This window comes from Pinus tabuliformis, chromosome 2_2 (assembly GCF_031772625.1).
Source record: "Pinus tabuliformis cultivar Carrire ecotype Pingquan chromosome 2_2, CPIR1, whole genome shotgun sequence".
Classification (NCBI taxonomy): Eukaryota; Viridiplantae; Streptophyta; class Pinopsida; order Pinales; family Pinaceae; genus Pinus; species Pinus tabuliformis.
The window spans coordinates 595,105,891-595,131,602 of NC_142300.1; the positions used below are offsets into that span (position 1 = coordinate 595,105,891).

Genomic DNA, 25,712 nt, shown 5'->3' on the forward strand with positions numbered 1-25,712 from the left:
GACATTTAGTAATTCTTCAAAATATGGATTGTGAGTGTTGGAGGAACTGGCCTATCTTTCTTTTTTAAGTTGAAATTTCTATTAATCAGAAGGAATATGCATGGATATAAAAAAGAATGTGGTCTTACCCTCACTAGGTTTATTGACCAATGCAATGATGTAACATACCCCGGTAACCTCACATGTAAAAGCAGGGAGTTAGAATTTTTTTATACAAATTACCCACAAGTAATTATCCAATTCACAACTCAACATCCTTCATTAACCATTAAATAAAATGTTCATTAGTACATGAAGTAAACTGCAATAGAATATAGTAAGTTGCATAACCATTTGCATAACCGTTAACCACCACTGTGGTAGTGTAATAACATAAACTAGCTCATGAACCTTTCGTCAATTTTATGATTTTCCTTAACCATATTAAATAATCATGTACTAGGAAATTATGATTATCACATCAAAATAAAGAAACATCATCATCAAGGATTTCAACATCATCCAACTGACACAAAAGGCAATCACACCATTGAACAACAATATACGCTGGAAACCCCGTAAGGTGAAAACCAGCAAACGTTTAATCTTATTATTAAATGATTATGAGGGTTTTCACCCCTCACTCAATGGCTTATAAGGGATTACATCCCTTAACCATTGTTATAAAATCATTACAATGAATTATCGTTAAGTTGTCACATAACTAGCTAAAAGCTAATACATTTTCCATGTACTCTTTTACTTACATACCACCACAATGCAACATTCCTTGTGGCATGATTGTTCTAGCAATGTACGATCCTGCAACTCAAACTCATCTGCATGGACCATTAATCTTTTTCCTGCCACAAGGTTAAACACCACTTTCCTCTGGCACAATCTGCCATCGTTTCCTATCAATGTAGTCATCAACAAGCTTGGCAACAAGATTAGATACCATATTAATCAATCAATAAGCAACCTCTAAAAGAGATCTTTCAACTTCTACTCATATGCATGAGCCAGCATGAAATACTATATAACTAGTACATATACTCAAGTAAATATTGTTTTACCTCCTAAATGTTTATTTACACTAATGCATAATTCTCTTTAAGAGTTCCAACTCATTAGTTCTACTAACATGTATAACACAATTGTTATATCGTCATATTCACACATGTAATAAACTGTTATTTCTATGCTTAAGCACATATGTTATTTTCACATAGTTATTTTTTGAGAACTCAACATAGTATCTCTAACATACAAAGAACATAACTCCATATCACAATGAATAATCTTTGTGCATACCTTGGTATATCATATTAGCCCTTCTTTAATGTATGCAATACATATTTCCTTCTCTAGAATACTACCATCATTTCATACAACAAACCATAGAACTCAACATAGTCTCTCTAACATACAAAGAACATAACTCCATATCACAATGACTATTCTTTATGCATACCATAGCATATCATATCAGCCCTCCTTTAATGCATGCAATACATATTCCCTTCACTAGAATACTACCATCATTTCATACAACAAACCACATACTTCTTTCTTAAAGGAAGTCAGTATAACCTCATTTCTCTATCTTCCTATATGAAGGTTTCTCAAGCTTTCCTTTCAAGAAATTATTAAAGATATCCATCTTTATGCATAAAATCAAGATACAAAACAAGGTTAACTTACCCTTTATGCATCAAAATCAAGAAGTCAACACAACTCATCTAACAAGACAATCTTTTCAAGAGATTATATTTTTCAAGAAAGTTAACATGATCACTTTCTCTATGTACACACAAAATCATATTCCCAAAATCACAATAGCCACCCTTATGGGCATGCAACATGTGTTTTTTCCTAGCACAACTACTTTTACTTCAATGCACATAGTCTTTTTATGAAACAAGTATGGATTCTTGGTATGATATGAAAACTATTCATATGTCTTTCAAAAATAGCAAACTCTATTTTTTCTTCAAGAGATCTTCTCATAAAAGCCATCATCATCATACATGAAGTATGCACAATTTCCTAAAAAGACAACTTTAGAAATAAATAACGATGAGCCTAGAAGCGCATCATTAGCTAATTCTATCATGCATGTAATGCATAATTATTTCACATGAACTTAGAAATTAGCTAGTATCACAATGGCATGAGCGTATATCCTTTCACCAAGAAAACATATTAAATATTCAGTCTTTTACTGCATGCACTAACATATTATTTTACCAAGAAAACATACAAAATAATTATTCTTTTACTGCATGCATTAACATATTTTCTGACCAAGAAAACATATAGAATAATCTTTCTTTTACTGCATGCATGAACATATTTTTTTCCAAGAAAACATATAGAATAATCATTCTTTTACTACATGCATGAACATATTTTCTTACCAAGAAAACATATAAAATAATCTTTCTTTTACTGCATGCATGAACATATTTTCTTTCCAAGAAAACATATAGAATAATCATTCTTTTACTGCATGCATGAACATATTTTCTTACCAAGAAAACATATAAAATAATCATTCTTTTACTGCATGCACTAAAATTCTTTCTCTATAAAAACTGCAATTACTTATCTTATCCTTGGCAGCCTCCTTGCCTCCATCACCTCTGTTCTAGGAGCTAAAACCGTGAATCAATTTGGTGTAGCCAAGAGAAGAACCCAACAAGGGTTTGAATAGCAGCAACAACCCGAAACGCATTTAGAAGATACCACTCTCTCCTCTGCGGTTCCATTTATAAACCTAAATTAACTATGATCAGTAAGGGCAATCTCCTCTGTTAGGGACATTCCAAAGGTGAGGCAGAGTGGCAGGAACTAAAGTAGAGTAGTTTGCACCTGAACCGATATCCACAATGCAACTGCATACTGCCTTCCAATCAGTGTCGGACTTCACTGGAGAAAAAATATTTCTGACAACAGCACAACAGTTAGAGCTAACATCACCGAAGGCAAAGTAGGCGTTGCATGGAATGAGTTCAATAATTTGTGGACTGCCGCAATCATAAGCCATTGCACTACTCACCACTAACAACGCCACAATGGAGACAGAAACCACAAGCTTGGTCGTCGCCATTTTCAATCTTGCGCGGTTACCAGATATGTTACTGGGACTACTAATATTGATTACTACCAACACTCACAACACGGTTTAACCCTTGGCATCGTGCTTATATATAATTAACTGTATGTATATATTCTAATTTCAGGGCAAAGGGGATAACCCCCAACAGAGGTTGTTTTTTTTTTATTATTATTTTTTTTTTTATTTTTTATTTTTTTTTCTGAGGTGATGGTCGTTCACATTTTCTAGAACCCTGCTTCTTTGTTCCACTAATTTCGCTAGCATTAGGCAAGAGATGAGCTCCTATTAGGGCATCACCTCTCCCATTCAAAACCAAACCAGTAACCCGCTTTCTTCCCTTATTTCTTGCTTGGGATTCCCATTTCGTTTCATAACTACTAAGAATTAGTTTTTGAACTGATTTGTAACTCTTTGATTTTACAATGAGTTACTTGGTTATTTAAAAGAGGAATATTACATACTCCCCCCCTTAACAAGAACACCATCCTCGGTGTTCATCTGTCGCTGGAACTTTAGATTTTATTCATGGTATAACCATCTAAACCACACAAAATGTGATTTTTCCTCTTTAAAATCAAAGATTTCATTCCAAGAAGTGATAATAAACAAAATAGTAATGCTATAACATAAGAAAAATCAATAGTCTTAAGCATTTATAACTGCAAAATATGCAAGTTCTAATTTCCATCATTTGGCCCTTATTCAAATTCATAATATATAAAGACAAATCTCTATATGAACTTACCATTATTTACCAATTACTCTTGGAAACCATGAGTACTTTCACGTAAGAATTTTAATAGTGATTGAACAACCCTTCAACCCTCCTTGGTAAGTAACTTGTAATGTATGACTAACAAATTCAACTGCATTAGTCACAATATTTTGAGTCAAATGAAATACTTTTAACTATCAATCAATTGTGCAATGTTAGATGATTTTTAAATCACAGTACTTTTACAAGTACTTAAAGAGCACTAACACTAATTATCAAAATGATAAATCATTGCTCCACATGCACATTGTATTAATTCTCACTAAAGACATCCATAAAGTACTTCTAAAAGTACCAAAAGATCACCTAGGTCTCTAATCATCAAAATAGTCAATCACTACATCAAGTAAGAATTTTCTTAGCCCCTACTAAGACATTCACAAGATTAGTTATACAATAAAGGAATTAAAATTTCCAATAACTCCTTATTGAGTACTAAACTCATTTCTTGTTAAACATGCATAACATATTTTACACAATTATATATAGAATTCATTTTTAATATAACATATAGTTGATTAGTTAATTTCTTTAGCTATGTGAACCACAATAGGCTAAAGAATTCCCACCCCATGGGAACTAGTTTCCACAACCAGATCGAGTCATTTTCACATCCAGACAATTTCTTTGATAGAGACTTTACCAGGCCTATCATGGAATTCCACTGGCCAACCAGCTCAAGAATTTCAATGACCACATAGGGTCCAATATAGGATTCCTCTTGGCAGCATCCTGCCTATTCCTCTGACAGCGTCTTGTTTATGAGGAATTTTGGGCCTCCTCCAACAGGATCCAAATCAACAGAGTTGCCTCAGGCTTTTTACCCTCTTCACCATCTTGGCAAACTCTTTTCCCTAATTGAGATAATTGATCTCTAGGGAGAGGAAATCCAGGCAAACAAGTACCATCAACCCCTCTGGGCAGGTAACTACCATCAACCCAAGGCATTGAATCTGGCAGACAAGTATCATCAACCCCTCCAGGCAAGTAACTGCCATCAACCCAAGGCATTCAATACGGGCAGACAAGTACCATCAACCCCTCTGGGCAGGTAACTTCCATCAACCAAAGGCATTCTAACCTTTCCCAACTATCTACAACTATATGGCATGTTAAATTTCTCTTTTATTACTCTTTCCCAAAGTAATTTACATAATGAACCATATGAACATTATCATTAACAAAATAAACATGCATGTACACCATGCATTTACACTTAACCCTCATCATGGGTCCACAACATCTAGATTGATGGGCAAAATATCTATCATACATATTGTATGCATTTTTATTTTCCAAATAACATAATCATGCATATCATATAACATTATAATTTCTCATTTATGATTGCAATTCACATTGTAGCAATTTATGTGATGAGTTTTCTTGTAGCCATTAAGCTACCACTACTTAATCCCATCAGCAACATTAGTTATAAATATGCATCAGTTAACAAGTATTCAATTTTCAAAATTTTTCACGCATACAATATTTTCATGTATAAAATCATATGAAAATATTCATTAACATATCAATGTCAACAATAGTTGAGTTAACAATCTAAACATTTCCAATTTCCCATAGTCTATTTTCTTAATCCACACCGTCATTAATGGAGTATTATCTTACATTTACTATGGCCAGCATTGGCCATGCATCATTAATATAATTAAGCATAATCAAGGTGTTTTGACCAACCCTTGGTTCAAAATGCATAACTAACTAATTATACTACCCTTATCGGTAGAAATTCCTCTACTTATGCAATTAGAAGCATGATCCCCTAAGTGTCACACATGCACCAGAGTTACCACTTGATGTTAGATGCAACAACTATCTTATCACTACTATGTTACCATTTCAGAATAATGACTTCAACGAGACATTACCAAAATCATTAACATCAACACACTTTAGTTATCATTTTCCAACTCCTTAAGCATGGTCAAAGGGATACTCACATGCACATCAAGCGCTATTTGGTCATCACTAGACTGAACGTCTTCTGCAAGATTCTGGCACTCAAGCCTGCGTTATCTAGTCATCCCCAAACTTAGTGTCTTCTGCAAGATTATGACACTCAAGGCCTACGCTATCTGGTCATCACCAGAATTAACAATTCTTTTTCACTTCTCTGTATATCCCTACAGAATAGTCTTCTTCCTTCCCCTTACATCCTTTCCTTTGGAAGCATCTATAGTTGGGGAAGGTAGTTAGAGTTCACTGGAAACTGCATTAACATAGGTAGTCTATTTATGAATAATTGTCACATGTAATTCTACCATGAATGGGTCCTAGAAACTTTACCCACTGGAAATGTTACCCACTGAACATGCCTCTACAATTTAACTTCACACTGGAATGCAACATGCATAAGAAATCCATCATTCCCATAGTAGAGATAAATTCAACCATCATTAAATCGAGGCTCCAATGGTTTTAATCTCACAACAAGTATTGATTAACATAAAACACATATCATGCTATTGAATTTCAATTAATCAGAGGGAAACATCATTAAATCTATTAAGACATAAGCATATACTATTCATCATGCATTCTCATGGTGAATAAAATTAAGAACTCTTCTCATAAACAACTGGAACTATAGCACAGAGAGAGTAAGAATCATCATACACACGTTCCATGCATGTGGCACCAATCAAACCATCACTTTTTTACGAATTGTAATAATCTTAAATCCAATTCAATTAATGCACATACGTTATATTGGTTAGTCACACAACACTAACCAACCTCAACTACCAATCATCTTCATGCATCCATGACAAAACTTAATCAAAAATTAGTTATTATAGTCAAGTCTCATTACTCAGCTCATTGTTTATTTTCAATATATAAAGGGGTTCTTCGAATGTCCTTTTAAAACAATTTGTCATCCTATTCAAGGATGTTCCCCGTAATTTATATTCATGCATTGACTCATTAAATTTCGTTCACTGTCACTTCAATCTTGTTTAATGAATGCATCATTGTTATTGCCATATTTGCAAATCAAAAGTTGGTAGTTGATTGTCACTTTCCTTAGTATTGTTCATAAGTATAGTGAGTGTTCAATATTGTTCTTAAGTGCAACAAAAGTTTTATTGTCTTTTTCCTCATCACAATGTCATGAACATAGTTATGCAACAAAATTTATTACGTACTACTTAAAGCAATTATAAACATGAATCACACATATCATGCCGAAAGTAGTGTACTACATAAATCAATATGCGAATGATTAAACTCATACCTGAGTTAATGCCCACTGGTGGCATACCTCAATTCTTTTCCACTTACCAATTCCCAAAGGCACTAGTGCTGCAACATTTAGCTCTGATACCACTTGTAACATACCCAGTAACCTCACATGTAAAAGTAGGGAGTTAGAATTTTTTTATAAAAATTACCCACAAGTAATTATCCAATTCACAACTCAACATTCTTCATTAACCATTAAATATAATGTTCATTAGTACATGAATTAAATTGCAATAGAATACAGTAAGTTGCATAACCATTTGCATAACCGTTAACCACCACTGTGGTAGTGTAATAACATAAACTGTCTCATGAACCTTTCATCCATTTTATGATTTTCCTTAACCATATTTAATAATCACGTACTAGGACATTATGATTATCACATCAAAATAAAGAAACATCATCATCAAGGATTTCAACATCATCCAACTGACACAAAAGGCAATCACACCATTGAACACTGGTATACCTTGGAAACCCCATAGGGTGAAAACTAGCAAACGTTTAATCTTATTATTGAACGCTCATGAGGGTTTTCACCACTCACTCAATGGCGTATAAGGGATTCCATCCCTTAACCATTGTTATAAAATCATTACAATGAATTATCATTAGGTTGTCACATAACTAGCTAAAAGTTAATACATTTTCCATGTACTCGTTTACTTACATACCGCCATAATTCAACATTCCTTGTGGCATGATTGTTCTAGATATGTACGATCCTGCAACTCAAACTCATATGCATGGACCATTAATCCTTTTCCTGCCACAAGGTTAAACATCACTTTCCTCTGGCACCATTCGCCATCGTTTCCTGTCAATGTAGTCATCAAAAATCTTGGCAACAAGATTAGATCCCATATTAACCAATCAATAAACAACCTCTAAAAGAGATCTTTTAACTTCTACTCATATGCATGAGCCAACATGGCATACTATATAACTAGTACATATACTCAAGTAAATATTGTTTTACCTCCTCAATGTTTATTTACACTAATGCATAATTCTCTTTAAGAGTTCCAACCCATTAGTTCTACTAACATGTATAACACAATCGTTATATCTTCATACATGTAATAAACTGTTATTTCTATGCTTAAGCACATATGTTCTTTTCACATAGTTATTTTTCGAGAACTCAACATAGTCTCTCTAACATACAAAGAACATAACTCCATATCACAATGACTAATCTTTGTGCATAACATAGAATATCATATTATCCCTTCTTTAATGTATGCAATACATACTCCCTTCACTAGAATACTACCATCATTTCATACAACAAACCACAAAACTCAACATAGGCTCTCTAACATACAAAGAACATAACTCCATATCACAATGACTATTCTTTGTGCATACCATAGCATATCATATTAGCCCTTCTTTAATGTATGCAATACATATTCCCTTCACTAGAATACTACCATCATTTCATACAACAAACCACATACTTCTTTCTTAAAGGAAGTCATTATAACCTCATTTCTCTATCTTCCTATATGAAGGTTTCTCAAGCTTTCCTTTCGAGAAATTATTAAAGATATCCATCTTTGTACATAAAATCAAGATACAAAACAAGTTTAACTTACCCTTTATGCATCAAAATCAATAAGTCAACACAACTCATCTAACAAGACAATCTTTTCAAGAGATTATATTTTTCAAGAAAGTTAACATGATCACTTTCTCTATGTACACACAAAATCATATTCCCAAAATCACAATAGCCACCCTTATGGGCATGCAACATGTGTTTTTTCCTAACACAGTTACTTTTACTTCAATGCACATAGTCTTTTCATGAAACAAGTATGGATTCTTGTATGATATGAACACTATTCATATGTCTTTTAAATATAGGAAACTCTATTTTTTCTTCAAGAGATCTTCTCATAAAAGCCATCATCTTCATACATGAAGTATGCACACTTTCCTAAAAAGACAACTTTAGAAATAAATATCTATGAGCCTAGAAGCGCATCATTAGCTAATTCTATCATGCATGTAATGCATAATTATTTCACATGAACATAGAAATTAGCTAGTATCACAATGTCATTAGCGTATATCCTTTCACCAAGAAAACATATTAAATATTCAGTCTTTTACTGCATGCACTAACATATTATTTTACCAAGAAAACATACAAAATAATAATTCTTTTATTGCATGCATTAACATATTTTCTCACCAAGAAAACATATAGAATAATCTTTCTTTTACTGCATGCATGAACATATTTTTTTCCAAGAAAACATATAGAATAATCATTCTTTTACTACATGCATGAACATATTTTCTTACCAAGAAAACATATAAAATAATCTTTCTTTTACTACATGCATGAACATATTTTCTTTCCAAGAAAGCATATAGAATAATCATTCTTTTACTGCATGCATGAACATATTTTCTTACCAAGAAAACATATAAAATAATCATTCTTTTACTACATACACTAAAATTAATCATTCTTTTACTACATACACTAAAATTCTTTCTCTATAAAAAGAAAATGCAATTACTTATCTTATCCTTGACAGCCTCCTTCCCTCCATCACCTCTGTTCTCGGAGCTGAACCCGCAAATCAATTTGGTGTAGCCAAGAGAAGAACCCAACAAGGGTTTGAATAAAAACAACGACCCGAAACGCATTTAGAAGATACCACTCTCCCCTTGGCAGTTCCATTTATAAACCTAAATTAACTATGATTAGTAAGGGCAGTCTCCTCTGTTAGGGACATTGCAAAGGTGAGGTAGAGCAGAAGGAACTGAAGCAGAGTAGTTTGCACCCGAACCGATATCCACAACGCAACTGCATATTGCCTTCCAATCAGTGTCGGACTTCACTGGAGAAAAAATATTTCTGACAACAACACAATAGTCGGAGCTAAGATCACCGAAGGCAAAGTAGGCGTTGCATGGAATGATTTCAGTAGTTTGTGAACTTCCACAATCATAATCCATTGCACTACTCGCCACTAACAATGCCACAATGGAGACACAAACCACAAGCTTGGCCGTCGCCATTTTCAATCTCGTGTGGTTACCAAATATGTTGCCGAGACTACTAATATTGATTACTACCAACACTAATAGCACGGTTTAACCCTCGGCATAGTGTTTATATATAATTAACTGAATGCATATATTCTAATTTTAGGGAAAAGGGGATAACCCCCAACAGAGTTTTTTTTTTTTTTTTGAGATGATGGTCGTTCACATTTTCTAGAACCTTGCTTCTTTGTTCCACTAATTTCGCTGGCATTGGGAAAGAGATGACCTCCTATTAGTGCATCACTTCTCCCATTCAAAACCAAACTTGTAACCCGCTTTCTTCCCGTGCTTCTTGCTTGGGATATCCACAACGCAACTGCATATTGCCTTCCAATCAGTGTCGGACTTCACTTGAGAAAAAATATTTCTGACAACAACACAATAGTCGGAGCTAAGATCACCGAAGGCAAAGTAGGCGTTGCATGGAATGATTTCAGTAGTTTGTGAACTTCCACAATCATAATCCATTGCACTACTCGCCACTAACAATGCCACAATGGAGACACAAACCACAAGCTTGGCCGTCGCCATTTTCAATCTCGTGTGGTTACCAAATATGTTGCCGAGACTACTAATATTGATTACTACCAACACTAATAGCACGGTTTAACCCTCGGCATAGTGTTTATATATAATTAACTGAATGCATATATTCTAATTTTAGGGAAAAGGGGATAACCCCCAACAGAGTTTTTTTTTTTTTTTTGAGATGATGGTCGTTCACATTTTCTAGAACCTTGCTTCTTTGTTCCACTAATTTCGCTGGCATTGGGAAAGAGATGACCTCCTATTAGTGCATCACTTCTCCCATTCAAAACTAAACTTGTAACCCGCTTTCTTCCCGTGCTTCTTGCTTGGGATTCTCATTCCGTTTCATAACTGCCAAGAATTAGTTTTTGAACTGATTTGCAACTCTTTGATTTTACAATGAGTTACTTGGTTATTTACAAGAGGAATATTACAGATGAGCATACAACATACAAAAAGAAAAATTTCTACTTGAGAGGAACAATGCCAAGAACCCCGCCACCTTGAATTTTCCACCAAGGGATATCAACCACTCTGAGGAACCTAGGCCGACCACAGACTAGTATGAAAATGGGGACCAATGCTAAGAGCCTCGCCACCCTGAAATCTCCATCCAAAAATAGCCAGATCGTGCCAAAGAGGGTAGAAACTCAGTGGGTGGGAGTCAAACATGAATAAGTAGATGCCCAAGGAGAGATTGAGGGGCAGTAGAGAGCCAACACCCAAGATTAAACAGAGTAGCGAAGAGAGAGTTAAACCAAAATCCTCAGTAAACAGAAGCCAAAAGGCCAGAACACCCAAATACCATCGACACTCTAAACCTAGAGTGGCCACCTAAAGAAGAGTAACACCTCTACATGCCCAAAATTCGGAAAATATTATTATGCTAATTTATTCTAATTTATTATATATTTTATTTTAAAATTTAATATTTTCATTCTAATTATTCAATTATATTTAAAATAAATAATATTTTAATATAAATATTAATTCCTTAAGTTTTAAGGTTCTTTTTAACCTTCACCCATTCCTATTTTTCATTTATTATTATTATTATTACATTTTAATTTTATTTATCTTAAATTTGATCCCAACCTTTCCCTTCCGTATGAATTTAGTTATTAATAAAAATTAATAAATAATTTAATTAATTAATAATATCAAATCAACCATGCTCATTTCCTCTTCTCTTCACAGTCATATTAGCTATGAAAATCTACATTTTAACTAGAATTTTAATGCTAATTTTGTAAGGTGAGATGTGCTAATTTTGTAAGGTGAGATGTGCACGTGTGTTGATGTTTATCAACATTTATCAATAATTGCATTGAAAGTTTAGTATGGTAGAGATGTTGTAATGTTTAACATTTTGACTAGATCAAATAAAATTAAAATTAATATTAACAACAATATAAAATAAGAAACATAAAATTAATAAGTACATTTAAATTATAATTACTAATTTTATAAATTCAACTTAACTTCCAATCTACCAAGAGCCAAGAAAGATCTGATCTGAGTTAACATGAATATAGATTAGTTTAATTTATATTACTGTGATAGTTATTAGTAACATTAAATATGTAGTTGTATTACATATTGCATTGAATTTGTATTTACCTTCATGAAAAAGTTGCAAATTTACAAATGAAATTTTATTTTTAACTAAAATGCTCCTACTATATTAATAATAAAAAATAAAAATAAAAAATAAAATCAAATATAATATATTATTATCTAAAAATATATATCTCAATTCTACCTAATCTCTACAATATATCATTCTATAATATTGTAGTGGCGAAATACTAATTTATAAATTTGATAAAATATTAAATGCCAATTTATACTGAATAAGAAAAAAAATAAAAATAATCTCAATTATATCTAATCTTTATGACATTCCAGCCCCAAATACTTATTCATAAATTTAATAAAAAATGTTAAATACAAATTCATAATTAATAATAAAAAACTAAAAAAATCCAACACCTCATAAAAAATGTTAAATACAAATTCATAATTAATAATAAAAAACTAAAAAAATCCAACACCTCATAAATTTACTAAAAATATTCCATGCTAATTCTGAATTCATATTATTAAAACAAATCTTAGTTTTGAAAAATCCCTATAATATTTTAATGGCCAAATATTTATTTATAAATTTAATAAAAATATTAAATAAAAATTTATAATTAATAATAATAATAAACTCAATTCTATATATTCTCTAAAAATCATCTAACATGATCAATAATAGCAATAAAATAATTTTCTATAATATTTTAATAATATTATAACCCAATACTAATTGGTAAAATTTATAAAATATTAAATATTAATTCATAATTAATAATAAAAATTAAATAAAAAATAGTCTAACATAATCAATAGTAAAAATAAAATAACCTAACTCTATTTTAGTAACCAAATACTACATAAATTTAATAAAATTATTAAACTCATCCAAAGTCAATAAAAATATTAATATGGCAACTCAGAATAAGTTCAACTGCAAACTTTTTTTTTTTTAAACTATCTCCCCGAATTACATTAGCCGAGGAGATTCCAAAGAATTATATTGTAAGCTTTGTTTGGTTCTTTGAGCATCCAATAGTGCTTCAATGTGAATCTGGAACTAGGAAGTGGGTATACAACTTCCCAACCCTCATGTTCATGTTCCAAAGAATTACAAAATGTCAAATAAACGAAATTAGATTTTAGTATTACTAATTTTAATTTTTAATGTTTTTATGATAGGTATCATGTATTTATTTTTATATTTTTTTTAGTATAGAAATATAATTTAAATAGCTTACAAAGTAGATAGATACCCATTTATAATAACAATTAAAATAACTATTTCATAAAATAGAGTATTAAAATTAATAAATAAATATAGTTTAATTTATAGACGAAATAGTTTTTCGTGGGAATTCATCAAAATCCAGCAATACATTTTCAAATTTCTTTTTGGTTTAAAATATAATTTTGAATGCATAAATGTATTTAGCACCTCACGGCACTCGAACTATGTAAGATTAGACAATCTAAACTCAAGTTTTAAGAATAAAAATCTTTGTCATATTTGGATTAAAATTAACCAAAAAAATGGTTCTCGAAAAAGCCATTTTATTTATAATTTAAACTACACCAAAAACAAATCATAAAATTAATTCAATTATAATTTTATTTTAAAATATTACATTATTAATAAAATAAAATACTTATTTATGTATATTTAACCATTTATCATTATGGATATTCCTCATATTGTTATAAAAGTTCAAATTAATATTAATATTTGCCGAGGCTTCTTATTTCAACTTAAGGTGGATGGGGATCTCGTGATTTTTATTTTTTTAAATAACCACCCAGATTGATTATCACGAGAATATGCTTAGTATTTTCATCAAGGGAATACGCTTAACATATGCTTAGTCTTAATGCTTATCAAGGGTTATAGTGTGTTACATAGTTTGTTAGGTTGCACCGACTTTTAATTTAACAAATTAGATTCGTGCCAAATGTCTGCGGCCCACCAATTTTCTACAGATTTGAGATTATTCCAATTCTAATAAGCTCCTCCATGATAAGTACCTCATTATTATTCATAACATTAATTTATATATCAACAAATTTTATTTAGCAAAATGGTCCATTACTTTTAATAAATTTTAAAAATTAGATTCATGCCAAGTGGTTCCCCACCCAACAATTTCTTAGGGATTTGAGAGTATTCCAATTCTAATAAGTTCTTCCATGATAATTTCCTCATTATTATTTCCTCATTATTATTTATAACATTCATTTAGGAGTTGAAGTGAAATCTTGATTGTGTTATTTAAAGATTTTTGACTGTATATATAGATTCAACACCCTCAAAATCCCTAGGGCACTTCGATTATGCAGGGATTACCCATCAAGCTTGTGTTTTCAATAAATTCCTGCCGGATTTTAGAGAAATTAGGCAAGAAGAAACCACCTAAAATGTTTCCAAAAAGTCGCACTAAAGACAACTCAAACCCACCTGAAAAGTTTCCAAAAAGTCGCACTAAAGGCAACTCGATTCATTTATAATTTTTAAATGAAATTTCTACAATTTGACCATTTATTTTCAAGAAATTGAGCTTAAAATTTTTCAGATTTTTATTAAAGAAATAATGTAGTATACTTTATGATTATAGCTATACATTTTACTTGTATTTTTCACCTAAATATAAACATTTTCCACAAATATAGTAAGTTTTCTTAACAATTTCTCCAAATCAATGACTATGCATCTTAATTTTGTGGGATTATTTGCTACATATGGATAATTAATTAGTTGTGGAAGGCTTCCTATTTCAACTTAAGGTGGATGCGGATATGTGACTTTTTATCTTTATTTTTTAATTGATGACCTGGATTGATTCTCAAGGGAATATGATCAAAATATGCTTAGTCTTAATGCTTATCAAGGGTTGTTCTGTGTTACAGAGTTTGTTAGGTTGGATTGACTTTTAATAAATTTAAAAAATTAAATTTGTGCCAAGTGAATCCCCGTCAACCAATTTCTTCCAATTCAAATAAGTTTTTCCATGATAAATTCTTCATTATTATTTATAACATTCATTTATATAAGAAAATTTTATTTAGAAAAATGGTCTATTTTACAACAAGATGTGTAATTCTTTTTTTTCTCAATTTAAAATTGACCCATAACCTTTTTATATATGGTTAATAAAGTAAATGTGTGCAACTACATTGACTTTTAATAAATTTAAAAAATTAGATTCGTGCCAAGTGGCTCCCCACCAATCAATTTATTCCAATTCTAATCAGTTTCTCCATGATAAGTTCCTCGTTATTATTATTACAATAAGATGTGTAATTCTTTTTTTTTCTCAATATAAACTTGACCCATAACCTTTTTACACATGGTTAATCAGGTAAATGTGTGCAACTATAAGATATTCTTCGTATTGCAATAGGTTTTTTTGTTATATTTATAAAGCATTTAACCATATCGACACATTAATATTTAAATGGCTTGTAAATATAGATAAATAACAATCTATAATAATCATTAAAACTTTTATTTCACAGTGCATTAAAAAAGAAAAAAGAAAAAAGAAAATATTATTTTATAAATATAATTTAAATAGTTTGTAAATATAGATAAATAACAATTTATTATACGAGTTGTCTTTAGTGCGATTTTTTGGAATCTTTTTCGGTGGATTTTTCAACTGACCGAGGGGTTTTTCAGAGGGTTGAATACATATATACACTAAAAAAACTAGTTGAAATAACACAAATCAAAATTATTTGACACCTTTGGAACCAACAAGTGTGGTTCATTTAATCGTGAAGATGAACGACATTGGCTGGTTCGAAACGCCTCCACCAAATATTCTCAATGTGATTTTTTGTGAAAAAAATCCATTAACAAGTTATGAATCACAGAAGCTTGAATTCGAAAATACAAATCAAGGTTTCACCACAATTTTTTACACTGGATTCCGGCACCCCAAACTATAAAAAATCACACCAAAAACAACTCCTTTATAATATTTATTAACACATAAAATATGATAAGAGATTAATTTTTTTTTTTTTTTTTTTAAATTAATTAAATTATATTTTTATTTTAAAAATATTACTATTATTAATAAAATAAAATTCTTATTTATTTATATTTACCCATTTATCATTAAAAATATTCTTAATCTTATTATAGAACTGAAAATTAATACTAATATTATAATATATCAATATCACAAATCTAAATAAAACATTACCAATTTTATTCCTATTAATCGAATGCAGAATCTGCGTCAACAACCCATGCAACAATCTGGATAGAATTGAATGCAGAAACTGCGCCGAAGCAAAACTTTGATGAGGACAAATTAATTGTTTTCAAATGAAGTAGAACTTGTTCAACCGAATTGCGTCTTCCTTAATAAAAAAAAATACATTTGAAATTCATATAGTTTGTCAAAGCCTTAGCACGGAGCAGCGATAGCCCGACATCAGGTGAGTAGACGTTGACTGTGAGTAAAATTGCATCATAGCTGGTATGTAGGATATCGATAGATTAGCATTCGTCACACATTCAAATAACACCTGAAATTATAACATTCAAAGGATATGATCTAACGACATGAATATATATATATATATATATATATATATTATTTTTCAACACAGAAATGGATGTTACAGAATGGATGTTACAGAGTAGTCAATACATATTATTTGGGAAATTTGTACAGCCCATAAAATGGTTTTGTTATGGGAGGTACTATCCAATTTCTAGTTTTATTCCATAATATCATTATAATGATAATTCCAGTAAATCCAATCCCCATTCCTAAACCCATTGCATTCAATGATACATATTTATCTAAATGGTTCAACCATCTTGGGCTAGCACCTGCCTCTGTGCTATTTTGAGTCTGGTTTTTCTTTTCATTACAACTTTGTAGAGGCAAGCCACATAAACACTTGTTTCCTTGAAATGAAGTAATATTGAAAGTATCAAACTGTGTTCCTAGTGGGATTCTGCCACAAAGTTTGTTGGATGAAACATCCAAATATGCTAGCATAGAGAGCTTAGAGAGTTCTTGAGGAATTTCTCCACTCAAATCATTTTTGGCCAAATCCAATTGTTCCATATCAGATATATCACCAAGAGATGCAGGTATGTGCCCTTCCAGACGATTACTTGATAAATTCAACAATCTTAGGCTACTCAAATTCCCTATGCTCAGAGGTATTTCTCCGGTAAGATTATTGCTAGCCAAGTCCAATATTGTGTTTGCAGCCAACACATATGTTAGAGTATACTCAAATCCCTTGATGACAATTTCTAAATCCTCATACAATGTATCACTGCTGAGTTTGGAAGACTCATTATTTTTAAATCCTTGGAGCCTTTCTAAATTGGATGGTATCTTTCCGCTGATTCTGTTGTTGGACAGATCCAAGACTTGCAATTTGATCAGATTTGTGATGTTGGAAGGAATGCTACCATGAAGTTTATTATAACCAACACTTAAAACTCTCAAGTCCAGAAGTGCTGCAAGGTAACCAGGTAGCTGACCCGTTAATTCATTTTTGCTTAAATCTAATAGTTGAAGTTGGGTACAGTGGGCCAAAGAAGGAGGCAAAGTACCAAAGAAGTTGTTTGAATAAGCGGAGAGAACTAACATAGAATCAGGAAATTCTATGTCTAGATTTCCACTAAGGTTGTTTTCAGACACCTCCAACCTCTGTAAGACTCTGTAATTACCCAAAGTTCGTGGTATTTTCCCTGACAAAGAGTTGTTCTGCAATAATAAATTATTCATAGATTTACAATTGCCTAAGGATGAAGGAATCTTTCCGTTCAACTTGTTTTTAGACAAATCCAACACCTCTAACCGCACACATTGACCAATAGAATCAGGGATTGGTCCCTCCAAATTGTTTTCAGATATATCTAATTGTTGAAGCAAAACCAAACCACCAATACTTCCAGCAATGCTACCAGAAATATTGTTTGAATTCAATTAAAATTTTCTAAGAAAATGAAGCTTTCCTATGGCTTTTGGAATTGTACCTGTAAAATGGTTGGTATCTAAATAAAGTTGTTGAAGATTCTTTAAATTCGCAATGTCCTCGGGGATTTTTCCACTCAGCTTGTTGGTACCAAGATTGAGGAAGGTCAATTGACTCAATTTTCCAATGGCTTCCGGTACGTCACCACTCAGCTCGTTGACACCAAGATTGAGGAAGGTCAATTGACTCAATTTTGCAATGGCTTCAGGTACGTCACCACTGAAACTATTTGCACCTAAATTTAAGTAGGTGACTTGACTCAAATTGCCAATGGCTTCAGGTATGTTACCAGTCATGTTATTTCCAGCTAGACTCAAGGTGAAGAGGGGAAGCCCAAACATACTCATAGGTAGGGAGCCTTGAATTCTATTGTATTCTAAATCCAACCATACGAGATTGCTGCAGTTTCCTATTTCAGAAGGGATAAGACCTGAAATATTACCTGGGCCATAAATGGATAGTTGACCAAGATCTTTTAAATGACCAAATTGAGATGGGATATTACCTGATAATGCTCGATTGTCTCCCAAAAATAAAACCTAGAGAAGAGCAGTTTCCTAGAGACGGAGGAATAGTGCTCTCCAACTTGTTCGATTGTAGATACAGGCGCTGTAAATTTTGCAGTGAGCCCAGTTCACCCGGAATTTTTCCACCCAAGTTGTTGTGAGAAAAAGCGATGTACCATAGCTGAGTACAATTAGCAAGATCTGGAGGGATGTAACCACTTAGTGAATTTCCTTCAAAGTATAGATAAGCTAAATTTTTTATCAAACCCAAAACTGAAGGAATTGGACCAGTGAGATTGTTGTATCCAATGGACAACACCTGGAGAGAAGTGCAGTTGCTCAGAGAAGCTGGGATATTTCCGCTAAGACTATTGTTTGTCAAGCGGACCTGTTTCAACTGGACTAGATTGGTATACTCCCTATCAAGCTGTTTGCTGAAAACCGGATCCATTGCAGCTTTGTACAATTACACAGCGTTTTTGGAATATAACCACTGAGCAAATTATAGCTGAGGTCCAGTACTCCCAGCGCCTTCAACTGTCCAAACTCCGTTGGAATTCTTCCTGTCAAATTATTCTGAGAAAGATTCAAAGTGCGTAATAATGAGAGGCTGCCAAGAGATGGTGAAATGGGGCCTTGCAATCCCAACCCGGACAGTATTATGGCAGCCACTCGTTTTGTGCGCTTTCTGCAGAAAATTCCATTCCAGGAGCACATGTTTTCGGAGTTTTCTATGGTCCAGTTGACCAACGATCCGTCCGGCTCCGATGTGAGTGCCTTTCTAAATGACAAAAGGGCCTCTACGTCCCTTGTATCGTCAGCGTCCATGGAATCTGATAATGACGTGAATTCAGGTTGCTCCTTCAAAACCAAATGATGGGATTGAAGGGAAGCACTTCCATGGTGCCTATTAACATATGAGGAATGGTATGGCTTCATGGAATAACTAAAAGCTGCTGCAGCAACATCATCCAATGCTATTGTAGTTGTTGCCAGGCGCAGAAGGCAGACTAATATCATCATCGACACAACACCTTTCTCCATTTTTGTCTTTAACCCAAATCTAACAGCTTCAAAGGCTGGCCTGATAAGTTCCCTGCTTTGTATATATATATATATATATATATATATAAATATATAAAAGGCAAGTCCTTGCATCTTACTTTGCAAGTCTTAGCATCTTACTGGTGGGGACGATGGTTCTTCCCTCCCTCAGTTAAATAAAAAAAAATATTGGTGTTTTCTGGATTGTGTAAGTCATACCATCCCTTTCGGCTCTGGGTTCCACTCATTTAGTCTTGCATCTTACTTTGCAAGTATTAGCGTCTTACTGGTGGGGCGATGACTCTTCGCTCCCTTTCGGTTAACGGTTCCACGAAACCATCCCTTTCAATTTTGGGGTCCATGAATTTAGTCGAGTCTTGGCTCACTTAACTCGCACGGTCAACACCATCGGTTGCATTCTCGATTATGACTAGACATATTTTATTGGAGAGACTTGTTGTTTCAGGAAACCAGTTGGTTTTTAAAATGAGTATCGTTGACATGTTAAATGGACATAATATTGGAGGGAGTGTTGAAATCTTTTGGGATTTTGGGGCAAAGTGATATTAAATCACTTGATAAGAGTTATTGAAGTTGTTAGAAATTTTACTGGGAGTTATTGAAGTTGTTAGAAATTTTACTGGAACTTCCTGAGTTGTATGAGGGAAGTTATATTGATTGGTTTAGTGAAAAAAGAACTTAAATTTATTAAGTTTGTTGGTTTGTTTTTTAATTAATATAATAAATAAATAGAACATAGAGGTAAAGAAAGTGTGAAAATTAATTATTTTGGGTTTGAAGTGGTGATTGATTTTTAAAATATATTATTAAAGAACAGTGTGGAACTATTTATATTTGTATGGAATTTAATTGGAAAGTAGGAATTTAATTGGAAAATAGGATAAAAAGTTGATTAAATTCTTATCAAAATAAATTATTATAATTATTGATAAAAAAAATAAGTAAAAAAAATTGTAAACAAGTTGTTTCTAATTTAATTTAGTTGGGAGGAGATTGCCTCATAGATAATAAGGAAATCTCATTAAATCTATATACAATTTAGTAGGTAACCATTGGTGAAGAAAAATAAACAAAATCATTAATACATTTGGAATTTGATTGGTACCCTGATTCACTATAACATAAAGGTGAATCACTATGAAATAGAAGTGAAGAAGTTAAATGAAATTAATTATTTTAACTTGAATTGAATTGGGTTACCAGGGAAAAAGTGTGAACTGAACTCAACATATTTATTCTGTTTGAAATTTAGTACACAGCACCTTTCTCCATTTACGGTCTATCCCAATTCTAACGACTTCAAAGGCTGGCCTGATAAGTTCCCCTCTTTGTCTATATATATATAGCATGTCTTAGCATCTTACTGCTGGGGCGATGGTTCTTCACTGCCTCAGTTAAAAAAAATGGTCGGTGCCAAGTAATGTTTTTGGATTTTGTCAGTCAAACCATCCCTTTTGGTTCTGGGTTTAACTACTGCACAATCAAACATATTGGTCGCATTCTCGATGGTGATTCGACATATATATTTTATTGGAGAAACTTGTTGGGCTGGGAAACCAGTTGAATTTTAATATGGGTTTCGTTGATATGTTGAATGGACATAATATTGGAGAAAGTGTTGAAATTTATTGGGATTTTGTGGGCAAAGTGATCTTAAATTACTTGATAAGAGTTACTGGAGTTGTTGAAAAAATTTACTGGAATTTTGTAAACGAAGTTATGTTAAATACTTCCTTGAGTTGTGCAAGCTTTTCTTTATTAGGGAAGTTATATTGAAATGGTTTTGTGAAGGAAAGGAACCTAAATTTATTAAGTTTTTTTAAGAAATTAATTAATATAAATAATAAAGAAAAAATAGAAGTAATGAAGGTGTGAAAATTAATTATTTTGAGTTTGAAGTGGTGATCTATTGTTAAAACATATTTTTGAAAAAAAAATGTGGAAACATTTTTATTTGTATGGAATTTAATTGGAAAATTATATTGAATAAGACATATTAGTAAAGAAGTTGTATATTGAATAAGACATATTAGTAAAGAAGTTGTATATTGAATAAGACATATTAGTAAAGAAGTTGTATAAGTCTATTAAACTTTTATCAAAATGAATTATCATAATTATTGATAATAAAAAAATCAAAGTGAAAAAATTTGGAAACAAATTATTTCTAATTTAATCTAGTTGGGAGGAGGATTGTCTTATAAATAATAAGAAAAACTCATTGAATCTATATATGCAATTTAGTAGTCCAGCATTATTGAGTGCAACATATGGGTGAAGAAAAATGTGTAAAATAATTAATACATTTGGAATTTGGTCGGTACCTTATTCGCTATGAAAAAAGGTGAATCACTATGAAATAGAGGTGAAGAAGTTGGAGAGATTAATTATTTTAACTTGAATTTGGTTATTGGGTTAAGTTTCTCAAGAAAGGTGGGAACTCAACATATTTATTTTGTTTGAAATTTAGTGAGAAAGTTATATTAAATAAGATTATTTTGATGAAGAAAGTTTTGTAAATTTATTAATTTTATTTTGAATTTGTTTGGTACAAATATTGATGAAAAAATAGAGTTGAAGAAATTTGGAGAAATGGTTTGTTTCTACTTCAAAATTAGTTGCCATGTCAATTGTATGAACCTGAAGCTCATACTATTTGCAGGTTCCTTCCTTTCCAGTTTTTAAATGCTATCGATCCTCTGACTTGTGGGTTATGGGTCCACAGTTAACCTCTAATCCTCGATGCAACACCTCTTCTCACCAAGATCACATTATGTGGAACGAATGATAATATCTATACGCATGGGCATGGCATGAACCTCAACAATGAAAGTTTGGAACAACAAGGTTCGAATAGTCAACCATATGTTGCATATTTTTAAATAAAAGTTATACGTCGAAAGGGTCGAAAGGTCGTAGTCGATTTCCTCCCGTTGGATTCACGACGATCTTCACGCAATGTTAATTCCTCATGTTGTCTCCCACCAGTCTCCGTGCAATGAGTACACGTAATGAATCATTGTTGAATCATTTGAGTACCCTTAAAAGATCGTACACGTTAATGATGTAAAAAATTATTTTATTATAAGAATTAAATTCCTGCAGCTGGAATACATCCATCGTAACTCAGAACTGGGCGTTACTGACAGACTAATTCTCAACATTATTGATCTAAGCATCTATTCATGCACCAAGCCACAATTCACCTTTTTTAACCACCACCAAATGCCATTGAATCAGATCTAGGTGATTATTTCTACACCATGATTTGTTCCACAAGGAAACATGGGACGTTGGTTCAGAATCACGTCCTTTTCCAAAAATTACTTGACTTACCCATTATTGTCGATTTCCTTTCAATGGAGAATTATTAGTCCCTGCCATCTGGCATCCGGCAGGGACTATAGTAACCGTTCGGAGGGCAGATAACATTAAATCGCCGGGTTTTTTAGTGGTATTTTTAGTTATATCCTAAAGTTTGCACTTCAACTTCTGTTGGCCATCTTATTTGGCCTCTTCCCGAGGCGGAAGAGGCCGGACCATATCTTAAACTGCTACTTACCCACAATCAACTGGCCTTGACGGTTTGCGGTTTCGATTTAATGCTGACATTAATTCCTTAATTTTTACTGTTAAGTGCGAATGGGTACATATCCTAAGTGTTTCTGCAAACAGGCATATGCTAAGGTTTGGCATATTCTCCGGCGGCAAGTGTTCAGCATGCAGGCGGCGGCAAGTGTTCAGCATGCAGGCTGCATGCACTGCAGCGGTTGCATTAAAGCAACTTACCTGCTTGTTGGTGTTCGATTTGGTCAGAAGAGCCTCTCCGCGACTGGTTTCGGCTTGGTCCGTCAAGCTGCAGATTCCCCTCCCTCGCCTCCTCGCCCCCGAAAAGCCTCCTCGTCCCGAAAAATTGGGGGGTCCTGTAACTCCACGGCTTGTTTTACTGCCTTGATGTCTTGGGTTTATTTGCTTCCAATTGAGCTGTAGAATATGTTTCGGATGCTAATCTCCATTTTTCTTTGTGTTAACAGGAAAGAGGGACTGGTCAGGTGTGACGAGATGCAAGCCCTGGTCGCGTCATGGGTTCATTTGTCTATAGGTATGTGAAACCCTTTGCCTACATTACCTCGTTGACTCTTATCGCCTGGTTTTCCGATTCGAGTGCTAAATTTCTGCGTTAAGAATGAGGGCGGTACTGTTGATTAGGAATCTCTCTATTCATTGTTTTTGTTCTCCTTCATCATTTGCGAATAGCATTACCAGAAATGATTTTCCTTTGATGTGGTGAAAGCGGCCTCTGGTTTTGACCTGTTGTTTCTAATTTCTTATTTTGTGGCCCTTGGTCGGGGTAGGACCAGTTTCCTCCACAGATTTACTTCCGTTTCTATCTGTGACAGGGTACCTTCCTATCGGCTCGTGACACTCGTTCTCGACCTGTATTGGGGTTTCCCTTTTTACTTCCGTTTCTATCTGTGACAGGGTACCTTCCTATCGGCTCGTGACACTCGTTCTCGACCTGTATTGGGGTTTCCCTTTTTCCAGTACTGATGTTTACGACTTTATGACAGTTTTGAATGAATTATTATAGGTCATATCCCCCTCTGTCCTTGTATTGGTTTTTCTTGACCCTACAGGACTTGGTATGATTTCGAAATTTCCTGACTTCATGTGCTCTAATCAGAACATATGCACTGTGCCACTGTTGACTGGGTTCAACGATCCTCCATTGGTTACCCACCAGAGTCATATGGAAATATAGTTTCCTCTGTTTTTGAACAAGAACACATCATGGTTTATGTATCCCGGCGTGTGGACGACCTACATTCTCATACTCTTCTTCACATGGATCATCGTACTCTCTCTATTCGGATGCACTGCTGGCACCGCCTGGACCATTGTCAATCTCTCCCATTTCGCGGTCAGTATTCAATTCATTGCTTTTCTGTCATTAATTTCCTGAAAATCGACTCTTTAGGGTTTATGTTTTGGGGCCGTAACAGGTTTCGTGCAAACCAATTACTTTTCATTACGTTTTTCTTTCCCACGGGCTTGAACCCTCTCGAGTGCAATCCCCTTTGTTTTCCCTTTTTTGGCTGTGTGATTGCTTTAACTATATTGGAATATGATCTCCAAACTGTATCAAAAAACTGTTCTTCCCAAAATTTCTTTCTATTAACACAAAAATAAGATCACTGTGATTACCACATCAATTCTCAATGAAAATGGCTACAAATTACATATATCAACTGGGAATTAAAGGAAGATATCTGTAGAATCTTGTTACGATTTAAATTTGAAACAAAGGTTTATGAGCCTTACATTGTGCTCGCCACAATAGGCCAATTAATGCGACTAGAGGCCTCATAAACAGAGCATGGCCTTAGAAAGCGTCTTTCTTGAAGATTCTTGTTGGTCTGTAATATGTGTAATGTTCTTAATACCAATCCAGTTTCTTGTTTGCAAGTCATTGTAATATGTGTAATGTTCTTAATACCAATCCAGTTTCTTGTTTGCAAGTCATTTTAGGAGAATTTGGTGGAATTCTCTTGTTAAAGGCATTTGGAATGCTTCTGATGAGATGACAATCTCATGAACATGCTAGAAATTGAAAATAATCTTAAAAGTCAAGTGCAATACATGCCAATGCACATGATATATCTGTGTGGTATAATGGAATCAGCGCTGAAAAATTCGGCTTCGCAAACGACTTGTCGATGCAGGAGTGCAAGAATTGGGTTCAGACTCTGAAAGAACTCGGCAGCAGAACTTATTCAAAAACGAGGGTTTTTGATCTCCTTTTTGGCGTTTA

The 25,712-nt window shown here is 33.1% G+C and overlaps 1 protein-coding gene and 1 pseudogene across 1 annotated transcript; one reads left to right on the top strand and one right to left on the bottom strand.

Annotated features, from left to right (window-relative positions):
* Positions 1-16,539: 16,539 nt before the first annotated feature.
* LOC149194053 (uncharacterized) lies at positions 16,540-19,879 on the bottom strand (annotated as a pseudogene).
* A 3,811-nt stretch (positions 19,880-23,690) lies between these two features.
* Positions 23,691-25,347, top strand: LOC149194054 (uncharacterized). Its single transcript, XM_089407195.1, has 3 exons — positions 23,691-23,825; positions 23,935-24,002; positions 24,585-25,347. Exons 2-3 carry the CDS (start codon positions 23,963-23,965, stop codon positions 25,088-25,090), a joined length of 546 nt encoding a protein of 181 aa, XP_089263321.1. The 5' UTR covers positions 23,691-23,825; positions 23,935-23,962; the 3' UTR covers positions 25,091-25,347.
* Positions 25,348-25,712: the final 365 nt, after the last annotated feature.